Source organism: Rhinoraja longicauda, chromosome 4 (assembly GCF_053455715.1).
Source record: "Rhinoraja longicauda isolate Sanriku21f chromosome 4, sRhiLon1.1, whole genome shotgun sequence".
Lineage (NCBI taxonomy): Eukaryota > Metazoa > Chordata > Chondrichthyes > Rajiformes > Arhynchobatidae > Rhinoraja > Rhinoraja longicauda.
This window is the reverse complement of record NC_135956.1, coordinates 73,034,250-73,046,980: the sequence shown is the minus strand read 5'-3', so window position 1 is coordinate 73,046,980 and position 12,731 is coordinate 73,034,250. Positions and strand designations below refer to the sequence as shown.

The 12,731-nt window shown below is 46.4% G+C and overlaps 1 protein-coding gene across 1 annotated transcript in view; it reads left to right on the top strand.

Moving 5' to 3' along the window:
- The window catches only part of cdh7a (cadherin 7a), a 150,574-nt gene that overhangs the window by 107,730 nt on the left and 30,113 nt on the right, over positions 1–12,731 (top strand). Inside the window, exons 7-8 of the mRNA XM_078398053.1 lie at positions 5,264–5,517; positions 11,827–11,963. Of these exons, the coding sequence (XP_078254179.1) occupies positions 5,264–5,517; positions 11,827–11,963 (391 nt within the window). The remainder of the gene's footprint in view (positions 1–5,263; positions 5,518–11,826; positions 11,964–12,731) is intronic.

Here is a 12,731-nt window from a genome sequence, read left to right as displayed (position 1 = left end):
ATCAATGAGTCCTGATTTAATCCTCTCCCACGGCTTCCCTCCTCCCTACTCTTCACCCTCTCTTGCAAACCACTAACTAGCTCCAGCTCTGATGAAAAGTTGACATTAGAGATACAGGGCGGAAACAGGCCCTTTGACCCCTCAAGCCGGTGCCGACCAGCGATCACCCCACACACTAACACTCTCCTACACACCAGGGACAATTAACCTACAAACCTGCACGTCTTTAGAGTGTGGGAGGAGTCCAGAGCACCCAGAGGAAGCCCACGCGGTCACAGTGAGAACGTACAAACTCCGAAGAGTCAGCAACCGCAGTCAGTATGGAACCTGGGTCCCTGGCGCTGTAAGGCAGCAACTCTACCGCTGCGCCGCCGTGCCGCCTTGACAAGGGCCTGCATAATAGGCTGGTCTGGACGATGAGACTACAGGGGATCCAGGGAATGTTAGCCGATTGGTGGTAGGAGGCAGAGGATGGTATTGGAAGATGATATCTCACATTGGAGATCTGTAACCAATGTGACCATTCATCCTATCTGTTCCCCTGATGATTTTATACACCTCTATAACATCACCTCTCAGCCTCTTACACTCCAAGGAATAAGGTCACCTCCTCAAACCTCTCCCTTTAGCTTGGTTCCTTGAGTCCTGGGAACGTCCTCAGAAATCTTTGGATTGGATTTTTTTTCAGCTTAGTGGCATATTTCCCAAGGAAGGATTATCAAAAACTGAATACAATACTCCAAGTATTTAGTTTATTTTTAGTTTCAGTATTAGTTTAGTTTAGTTTAGTTCAGTTTATTATTGTTATGTGAACTGAGGTACAGTGAAAAGCTTTTTTGTTGTGGGCTATGCAGTCAGCAAAAAAAGATTGTAATCAGCTGTCCACAGTGTACAGATACAAGATAAAGGATATAACATTTAGTGTAAGATATGGTCCGGTAAAGTCTGATTAAAGATAGCTCGAAGGTCTACAATGAGGTAGATGAGAGACAATAGGTGCAGGAGGAGGCCATTCGGCCCTTCGAGCCAGCACCGCCATTCAATGTGATCATGGCTGATCATTCTCAATCAGTACCCCATTCCTGCCTTCTCCCCATACCCCCTGACTCCGCTATCCTTAAGAGCTCTATCTAGCTCTCTCTTGAATGCATTCAGAGAATTGGCCTCCACTGCCTTCTGAGGCAGAGAATTACACAGATTCACAACTCTCTGACTGAAAAGGTTTTTCCTCATCTCCGTACTAAATGGCCTACCCCTTATTCTTAAACTGTGGCCCCTTGTTCTGGACTCCCCCAACGTTGGGAACATGTTTCCTACCGCTAACGTGTCCAACCCCTTAATAATCTTATACGTTTCGATAAGATCCCCTCTCATCCTTCTAAATTCCAGTGTTTACAAGCCTAGTCGCTCCAGTCTTTCAACATATGACAGTCCCGCCATTCCGGGAATTAACTTAGTAAACCTACGCTGCCCGACCTCAATATCAAGAGAGTTCGGGAAAGCTCTCCAGCTGGTGAGAGGACGGTCAGTTGCCTGATAACAGATGGGAAGAAACTGTCCCTGAATCCGGAGGTGTACGTTTTCATACTTCTATACCTCTTGCCTTATGGAAGAGGGGAGAAAAAGGAGTGTGTCTGGGGTGACGCTGCTCCTTGACACTGCTCCTGGTGGTCTTGCCAATTTAGCATGAAGTGGAGTTGGAGGAGGATATTCACGAGGATGTTACCAGGACTCGAGGGCCTGAATTATAGTGAAAGATCGGGCAGACGAGGACTTTATTCCTTGGTGCGCAGGAGAATGAGAGGTGATCTTATAGAAGTGTTTTAAAACATCAGAGTACAGAGAGTTTTTTTTTTGTTTGCCTTGAGTAGAGGAGCTAAGATCCAGAGGACATAGGTTTAAGGTGAGAGGGGGAAAAAATCTAATAGGAACCTGAGGGGCGACTTTTTCACTCAGAGGGTGGGGGGCATATGGAACGAGCTGCCAGAAGATGTGGTTGAGGCAGGTTCAATAACAACATTTAACATGCACTTGGACAGGTTTAGAGGGATACATGGACCAAATGTGGGCAAATGAGACGAGCTTAGATGGGGCAGCCGGGTCACCATGGATGAGTTGGGCCTAAGGATCCGTTTCAGTGCTGTATGACTCTCAAGTGTGAACAGAACACTCCAAGTGAAAGAGTAAATGTGTCCTGATTTAGATATTTAACGAGATCAAAGTCAAGGCTCTTGGTGCATATTTCAGCTGGTATAATTGTTCTGCTTCTGTCACTTCCTCCACTTCTGATTTACTGTGGAAATAAAAAATGCTTCAGCTCAGCGGTTTCTCGTGTCAGTGAATATTACATTCCTGCGGGAAAGAGAATAGAAACATAGAAAATAGGTGCAGGAGGAGGCCATTCGGCCCTTCGAGCCTGCACCACCATTCAATATGATCATGGCTGATCATCCAGCTCAGTAGCCTGTACCTGCCTTCTCTCCATACCCCCTGATCCCTTTAGCCACAAGGGCCACATCTAACTCCCTCTTAAATATAGCCAATGAACTGGCCTCGACTACCTTCTGTGGCAGAGAATTCCACAGACTCACCACTCTCTGTGTGAAGAAATGTTTTCGTCACTCTGTTGAGAATACTTGCTTCCTTGCGTTGAACTAAATGGATGTTGCACCCCACAGTCATTTTACTTTTGATCATTTTAGATTTAGATTTAGATTTAGAGATACAGCGCGGAAACAGGCCCTTCGGCCCACCGAGTCCGCGCCGCCCAGCGATCCCCGCACATTAGCACTATCCTACACACACTAGGGACAATTTGTTAAAAACATTTTACCCAGTCAATTAACCTACATACCTGAACGTCTTTGGAGCGTGGGAGGAACCCGAAGATCTCGGAGAAAACCCACGCAGGTCACGGGGGGGAACGTACAAACTCCGTACAGACGGCGCCCCTAGTCAGGATCGAACCTGAGTCTCCGGCGCTGCATTCGCTGTAAGGCAGCAACTCTACCGCTTCGCCACCGTGCCGCCCATAGGTCCCACGGCATGGATCATGTGCAGGCAAATGAGATCAGTTTAACTTGGAATCATGTTCGGCACAAACATTATGGGATGATCGACCCGTTCCTGTGCTGCAGTGCACTGTGTTCTATGTTTGGACTTTAGAAATACAGTGCAGAAACAGTCCCTTCAGCCCAACCGGCCCAGCCAGCGATCACCCCGTACACTAGCACTATCCGACACACTAAGGACAATTTACAATTTCACCCAAGACAATGAACCGACAAGCCTGTACGTCTTTGGAGTGTGGGAGGAAACTGGAGCACCCAGGGAATGCCCATGAGGTCACAGGGAGAACGATAGTCAGGCCACCTGCTGTCTGGATGGAACCCGGGTCTCTGGCGTTATAAGGCACCAACTCTACCGCTGTGCCACTGTGCTGCCTGGTCTATGTTCTATGGCATCATGGAAAGAGTGTAAGAAAGTACAGATACTTATCCATGAAGTGTGATCAATTTAAAAAGTGTTATCGCAGACACAGAAATGGTGGTCAAAAAGGCTTTTCGCACATTGGCCTCATCAGCCAGAGTATTGAGTGGAGAAGTTGGGAGGTCATGTTACACTTCAATAATACATTGGTGAGGCCACATTTGGACTATTGTATTATTGTATTTAGTTTTGGTCACCATATTATAGGAAAGATGTTGTCAAGCCGGAAAGGGTGCAGAGAAGATTGAAGCAGATGTTGCCAGGACTTGAGGGCGTGAGCTATAGGGAGAGGTTGAGCAGCCTAGGACTTTATTCCTTGGAGCACAGGAGGAAAAGGGATGATCTTGTAGAGGTGTGTAAGATCATGAGAGGAATAGATAGGGGAAATTCAGTCTTTTACCCAGAGTAGGGGAATCGAGAACCAGAGGACATAGGTTTAATGTGAGGGGTGGGGGGTGGGGGGGGGGTGGGCTTGGAGGGTGAAAGATTCAATAGGTAACTGAGGGGTGACTTTTTCACACAAAGGGTGGTGGGTGTATGGAACGAGCTGCTGGAGGAGGTAGTTGAAGCAGATACTATTGTAACTTCTAAGAAACATTTGTTATTGTCACATGTTCTGAGGTACAGTGAAAAACTTTGTTTGCATGATATCCAATTGAATGAGATAATTTTGTACATGAATACACACCATACACAAGTACAACAGGTAGAGTTAAATACCAGAGTGCAGAATATAATTCTCAGCAACGTAGCATAACAGCTCCAGAGAAAAAGTCCAATGTCCGCAATGAGGTGGGTTGGAAGATTAAAAGTATACTCTGGCTTATGGAAGGACTATCAGGAGATAGACAACAGAGAGGAGGAAGCCTTTCTTGAGTCTGGTGGTGTGCTCGTTCTAGCTCTGTATCTTCCACTTGATCAGAACAATGATAAGAGGGAATGACCGGGATGGGAAATTTCCTTGATTACATTGGCTGCTTTCCTGTGGCAGGGTGAGTGGGGAGTCTGGTCTGTGTGACGGACTGGGCTTCATCCATAAACTCACAAGACCACAAGATATAGGAGCAGAATTAGACCATTCGGCCCATCGAGTCTGCTCTGCCATTCGATCATGGCTGATCTGTTTTTGCCTCAGAACCCCATTCTCCTGCCTTGTCCCCATAACCCTTGACACCCTTACTAATCAAGAATCTGTCAATCTCAGCTTGGAAAATATCCTTTGACTTGGCCTCCACAGCCGTCTGTGGCAATGAATTCCACGGATTCACCAGGGCCTCTGGCTAAAGAAATTCCTCCTCATCTCCATTCTAAAGATACGTCCTTTTATTCCACAACAATGGACCAAATGGCTTCCTTTAATGCCGTAAGGATGAATGAAAATAAATTTATAACCGTGGTGTGCAGACGCTGGTTTACACCAAATATAGACATAAATTGCTGGAGTAACTCAGCGGGACAGGCAGCATCTGTGGAGAAAAGGAATAGGTGACGTTTCTGGTCGGGACCCTTAGACAGACTCGAAATAAGTGTTGCATTCGGAACTTTATTCACTCGGAGGGCAGTCAGCTGAACATGAATAGCCGGTATAGAAAGATGGATGGACTGAGAATCTTGGCGCAAACACATTGTAAATACTTCGCCATTTAATTATCTAATGTGATGTTAAACGTCAGCACCTGATGAATGTGTCTAGTTTTCCCCGGTTCTGTAAATGAAGAGACCTCATGCGGAGTTAATAAATATAACATGCGTGCCATTTTTTATCATTTTGCAGGGACTGGATTTTGAAAAGAAGTCCAGCTACAACCTGAGGATCGAAGTCTCCAACGTGAACGTGGACTCGCGTTTCCAACCGCTGGGGCCGTTCACCGACACGGCGTCGGTGAGGCTGGTGGTGGAGGACGTGGACGAAGCTCCCGACTTCAGCTCGCCGCTCTACCGGATGTCGGTGTCCGAGGGGGCGAGGGTAGGCACGGCCATCGGCACGGTCTCTGCTCACGACCCCGACACGGCCAACAGTCCCGTCAGGTGCGTTCCCATCGCCCGGCAAGGCCCCTCAAATGCTCATATGTTAAGGGGTAGAATTAGGCCATTCGGCCCATCTAGTCTACTCCGCCATTCAATCATATCTTTCCCTCTCAACCCCATTCTCCTGCCTTTTCCCCATTACCCCTGACACTTGTACTAATCAAGCTCTCACTCATCCTGGGTTTTTCTGCAACCTTCAATGTTTATTTTAACCAAAGTAGCTGTGCTGTGAAACCTAAACATCATGATGAATCTATTCATTGCCTCACTAACATCCTTAGGTTCCCTTTGTTGGCAATTTTCCCCATTATTTTCCCCAGTATGCAAGTAAGCTCAGGTTAAACATACTACAAACCCTTCTTCCTTGTAATTTTCAAAATATCCAACAATATAATCCAAGCCCCTTGGTCTTGGCATCATGATCAGCACAGACATTGCGGGCCGAAGGGCCTGTTGCGGTGCTGTACTCTTCCACGTTCATAAGTTAAACTACAATTGGACTCTCTGGAATTTTGGAAGCTAAGGTTTAGTTTATTGGAGTTTGCAGGAAAGGGTGGTGAAGAGGGCACCTGGCATACTTACCTTCATTGGACAGTACACTGAGGACAGGGGCTAGTTTAACATGGCATCGTGTTCAGCAGAGACACTGTGGGCCGAAGGGCCTATTCTGGTGCTGTACAGATCTGTGTTCTATGTTCTACGTTCTGCGTTGTATGTTCTATGTTCACTTCATGGGCAATGGAGTATCAAGAGTCAGGAGTCAAGAGTGTTTCATTGTCAAATGTACTAGCAATGCAACAATGAGAGGCATAGACAGGGTAAACATCCAGAACCTTTTTCCCCAAGGAAGAAATATCAAATGCTAGCAGACATAGCTTTAAGGTGAGAGGGGTAAAGTTTAAAGGAGATGAAATACTTTTTTATTTGACTCTATGCTTTTTACACAGATGGTGAAGAAGGTGGTGGAAGCAGACACCATAGTGGCATTTAGGAGTCTTTTGGATAGGCAGGAAATTGAGGGAATTGGATTGTATCCAGGCAGATAGGAGTTGGTCTAGGCATCATGTTCGGCACAGACATTGTGGGCTGTTGTGTTTCATATCCTATGTATTGGGTGCAGCTTTACAGGCTCATTAATGCTGGAACAAATAAATATATTAATCAAATATAAACCGGAGCACCCGGGGGAAACCCACATGGTCACAGTGAGAGCGTGCAAACTCCACACATACAGCACCAATAGTCAGGGTCAAACCCGGGTCTCTGGCACTGTGAGGCAATGGCTCTACCAGCTGCTCCAGATTTGTCCGTCAAAATCATTACCAGCTTTTAATTTTCTTCGGTGTTTGACAAAATTGGCGATTTTCATGTTATTAAACGCGATAACATTTGTACCGGTACAAAACATGAATCAAACACCAGAAGACAAGACAATAGTAACAGGAGTAGGCTAGTCAGACTCTCGAGCCTGCACTACCACTCACTGTGATCATGGCTGATCTAATATGGCCACAAGTCCTCCTCTCTGCCATTATTTGGAAGAGAGACACAAAATGCTGGAGTAACTCAACTGGTCAGGCAGCATCTTTGGAGAAAGGGAATAGGTGACATTCTTGGGTCGAGAAACATCTTCAGACCGGGACTCAGGGGAGAGTGAAACTAGAGGTTTGAGGACGTACAACGAACAAATGAATGAAAGGTATGCAAAAGGTCAAATCAAAGCCAGCAACGATGACCAAGGAAAGGTGGAGCCCACAAAGGTCCATTGTTGGCTGAGGAGAAGGTGATAACGAGTGAAACTAATGAGTGGAACAGCGAAACTAGGCAGGACAGCAGTGAAACTAGCAGGACGATTATTGTGGGGGGGGGGGGGGGGGGGGGGGGGAGAGAGGGAATGCAAGGAGGGAACTTGCTTTTGTTATTCCCACTCCAAAGACGTACAGGTTAATTGGCTGGGTAAATGTAAAAATTGTCCCTAGTGGGTGTAGGATAGTGTTAATGTACGGGGATCACTGGGCGGCACGGACTTGGAGGGCCGAAAAGGCCTGTTTCCGGCTGTATATATATGATATGATATGATATGATAACTATAGAAATATTCTGCTTTATGGTGTATCCCAGACCACACTTTTGTAAATTGTAAATCGTCCCAAGTGTCTGTAGGATAGTGTTAAAGTGCGGGGATCGCTGGTCGGCGCGGACTCGGTGGGCCGAAGGGCCTGTTTCCGCGTTTTATCTCTAAACTAAAGCAAAATGAAAGAAGGTGTAAATTTTGAAAGGTTGACATTTATCGTTGCAACAGCGCCGCAGCAGTGAAAGAAATGATTTACCCGATCATGCCCTGGGAGAGCTTTACTGCTTTTAATTGGTCAAAGTAGAACAAGAGTGGAATAACAAAAAGGAAAGGAATTCATGAAAAGACACAAAGTGCTGGGGTAAGTCGGCAGGTCAGGCAGCATCTCTGGAGAACATGGTCAGGCGATGTTTTGGGTCAGGTCCCTTCTTCGGCTGACCTGCTGAGTTACTCCAGCATTTTGCTCCTTTCCTTGGAAAACCAGCATCTGCACTTCCTTATTTCTCCAAATATGTCACAATTAGTTTAGTTGAGAGATAGAGAGTGGCAACAGGCCCTTCGGCCCACCGAGCCCGTGCCAACCAACGATCCCAGTACACCAGCACTGCCCTACACACACTAGGGACAATTTACAATTACAACCAAGCCAATCAGCCTTTGGAGCTTTAGGAATTTTGTTGCAGCTTTATGGTTGGGCCACGTTTGGAGTATTGTGTGCCGTTCTAGTTGCCCATTACAGGAAGGATATGGATGCTTTGGAGAGTGTGCAGAGGAGGTTTGCCAGCATTCTGGTTGGATTAGAGGGTATCAACTATAATGAGAGGTTGGACAAACTTGGACGGTTTTCTCTGGAGAACTGGAGGCTGTGGGGAGACCTGATAGGAAGGTATAAAATTGTGAGAGGCATGGATAGGATTGATAGTCAGAACTTTATCCCCGGAGTGGATAGGTAAAATACTAGAGGGCTTGGCTTTAAGGTGAGAGGGTGAAAGTTTAAAGGAGATGTGTGGAGCAAGTTTTTTACACAAGAGATTGATGGATGCCTGTAATGAGCTGCAGAGGTGCTGGTGGAGGCAGATACAATCATGGCATTTCAATGGCTTTTAGACTGATGCATGGATATGCTGGGAATGGAGGGATGTGGATCATGTGCAGGCAGAAGGGATTAGTTTAATTGGCCATTGTGACCGTCACAGACATTATGGGCTGAAAGGCCTGTTCCTGTGCTGTACTTTCTATTTTCAATGTACTAACATTTGAGATAGTGCAAAAAAGCAATTTAATGATTCAATTATTCAATGATTCAGTTCAATGATATTTTATTGTCACTCTACCTAGGCACAGTGAAATGCTTTACTTTGCACACGACCCGGTAAAATCATACAGCAGACCTCACCGAGGCAGTACACAAGAGTCGCGATGTTTTGGCGCCAACCGAGTTACAAAACATTCCTGGGATGAGAGGCTTGTCCAGTCATGAGCAGCTCAAGAAATTACGTCTGTATTTCTTGGAGTTTAGAGTGAGGGGTGATGATCTTTAGGAGAGCAGGTTATAGATAATAGACAATAGAGGCTAGATGCGGGAGGATTGTTCCCGATGTTGGGGGAGTCCAGAACCAGGGGTCACAGCTTAAGGATAAGGGGGAGTCTTTTAGGACCGAGATGAGAAAACATTTCTTCACACAGAGAGTGGTGAGTCTGTGGAATTCTCTGCCACAGAAGGTAGTTGAGGCCAGTTCATTGGCTATATTTAAGAGGGAGTTAGATGTGGCCCTTTTTGCTAAAGGGATCAGGGGGTATGGAGAGAAGGCAGGTACAGGCTACTGAGCTGGATGATCAGCCATGATCATATTGAATGGCGGTGCAGGCTTGAAGGGCCGAATGGCCTACACCTGCACCTATTTTTTATGTTTCTATGTTTCTATGTGTGCTGTGGGTTCCTCCCTCGGCTCAAAGGCGTGTGTGTTGGTAGATTAATTGGCCTTTGGTAGTTGTGCCGAGAGCGTTGGTGAGAATCAGGGGGACTGTTAATGAGTATGTGGGGAGAGCAAATTAAATTCATGTACGATTAGCGTACATAAATTCAAAGGTTATAGGAGTAGAATTAGGCCATTCAGCCCATTGAGTCTTTTGCACCATTCAATCATGGCCGATCTATCTTTCCCTCTCATCCCCATTCTCCTGCCTTCTCCCCATAACCCCGTACTAATCAAGAATCTGTCAATCTCCGCCTTAAAAATATCCATTGACTTGGCCTCCACAGCCGTCTGCGGCAATGAATTCCACAGATTCACCACCACCTGACTAAAGAAATGTCTCCTCATTTCCTTTCTAAAGGTATGTCCTTTTGTTCTGAGGCTATGGCCTCCGGCCCTAGAGTTCTAGGGGCTCGTGGAATCAAGGGATATGGGGAGAAGGCAGGCATGGGTTATTAATTGTGGACGATCAGCCATGATCACAATGAATGGCGGTGCTGGCTCGAAGGGCCGAATGGCCTCCTCCTGCACTTATTTTCTATGTTTCTGTTTCTACCATCCCACTAGTGGAAACATTGCCTCTACATCCACTCTATCCAGGCCTTTCACTATTCGGCATGAACTCATAGAATCATTGAATCATAGAGTCACATAACATGAAAACAGTCCCTTCGGCCCAACCTGCCTATGCCGACCAAGATGCCCCATCTACACTAGTTCCACCTGCCCACATTTAGCCCATTTCCTTCCAAACCTTTCCTCTCCATGTACCTTGCTGAAACCAGACTCCTGGACCAAAATACAGTTGCCTTGCTGTGTGATTTAATGATTCTATCTTCAATACTGCGCTTCAAGAGAAAAGAATCAATGGGGAAGCATAAAAAAAAATTAACAATTACACCCATAAGTTATAAAACTGATGGGGCAGAGGAAGAAGGCGACATTGACCAGCGGCCAATACCAATCTAATTGTGTAACCAAGGATTTTATTTTTATTGGATTTGGACATCAGTGGCTGGGCGGAAATTTACTGCCCATCTCTAATCGGGGCTCTGAACAGCCGAAGTTAGTGTGCCATTTCAGAGCACAGCTCGCAGTAAACCTCTCTAGAGAAAGAAGAGAGAAACTCACTGTGTGTCGGAAGGAACTGCAGATGCTGGTTCAAAGCAAAGATAGACACAAAAATCTGGAGTAACTCAGCGGGCCAGGCAGCACCTCTGGAGAGAAGGAATGGGTGGCGTTTTGTGTCGGGACCCTTCTTCAGACTTAGAGTCAGGGGATAGGGGAAACGAGAAATATAGACGGGACCCCACCACTGGCCATATCTTCCCATCCCCTCCCCTCTCTGCATTCCGCAGAGACCGTTCCCTCCGTAACTCCCTGGTCCACTCTTCCCTTCCTACCCAAACCACCCCATCCCCGGGCACCTTCCCCTGCAACCGCACGAGATGCAACACCTGTCCCTTTACCTCCCCCCTCAACTCCATCCAAGGACCCGAACAGTCTTTCCAGGTGAGACAAAGGTTCACCTGCACCTCCTCCAACCTCACCTATTGCATCCGCTGCTCTAGATGTCAACTTATTTACATCGGCGAAACCAAGCGCAGGCTCGGCGATCGCTTCGCTCAACACCTGCGCTCGGTCCGCATTAACAAAACTGATCTCCCGGTGGCCGAGCACTTCAACTCCCCCTCCCATTCCCAGTCTGACCTTTCTGTCATGGGCTTCCTCCAGTGCCATAGTGAGGCCCACCGGAAATTGGAGGAACAGCACCTCATATTTCGCCTGGGCAGTTTGCAGCCTAGTGGTATGAACATTGACTTTCCAACTTTAGATAGTCCCTCTGTCCCTCCCTTCCCCTCCTCCTTCCCAGATCTCCCTCTATCTTCCTGTCTCCACCTATATCCTTCCTTTGTCCCGCCCCCCTGACATCAGTCTGAAGAAGGGTCTCGACCTGAAACGTCACCCATTCCTTCTCTCCCGAGATGCTGCCTGACCTGCTGAGTTACTCCAGCATTTTGTGAATAAAAATATAGACGGTGATATAGAGAAATATAGAACAAGGAAAGATATACAAAAAGTAAGGTTACTTTTTATCGTTACTTATCATCGTTGCTTTTTGCACATTTGTTCCATATCACTACATATCACCTTGCTGTCTTTATACACCACACAGGAAGTGAATGTGCTTTGGTTAAACTGAAACACGTATTATAAGATCGAGAACTAACAGTCCTTTCTTTAAATTGTTCAACCCAGGTATTCCATAGATCGCAACACAGACTTGGAACGATATTTTAACATCGACGCCAACACTGGCGTGATCACAATCGCTAAGTCACTGGACAGGGAGACGAATGAGGAGCACAACATTACCGTGTTAGCCATGGAGAGCCGTAAGTAACTTCAATCAGAAATTCTTTAAGGAGGGAGGGGCAGCGGTAGAGTTGCTGCCTTACAGCACCAGAGACTCGGTTCGATACTGACTCCGGGCGATGTCTGTACGGAGTTCGTACGTTCTCCCTGTGACTGCGTGGGCTTTCTCCGGGTGCTTTGGTTTCCTCCCACACTCCAAAGACATACAGGTTTGTAGGTTAATTGGCTTCTGTAAATTATCCCTGGTGTGTGTAGAATAGAATTAGTGTACGCGGTGACCGCTGATCGGCATGGACTCGGTGGGCTGAAGGGCTTGTTTCCATCCTGTATCTCTAAAATAAACTAAACTAAACTGAACGGAGAGTGAAAGTCTTGTAATTCTTCCTTAGGACCCCTCAGTCATGGCTGACCATGGGTGATGCACCCTAGTTAGCTGCTTGCTCCACACCTCGGCTAGAGCAGCGTCGCTTGTGGCTGAAGAGACCAATGCGGGAGTGACAGTCTCTGTCGCAAAGGTCACATTTGATTCACATTCTGTAATTCTACAGAAGTATTATTATCTGCAGGATGTCTTAAAGAGCTCTGCTGCCAACTAAATAGATTTTAAAGAGAATCTTAAAAAGTGGACACAAATAAAGCGAGAGGGAAAGTAAAACAGAGAGATTTAGGATTTAGGATTTAGGGATTAATCATGTCTGGGGAATTCCCCGTTGGTGTTGTGGGATGGCAGGTTTGTCATATGAGGAGAGATTAAGTAGACGAGCCGTTTATATTGTGTAGGAAGGAAC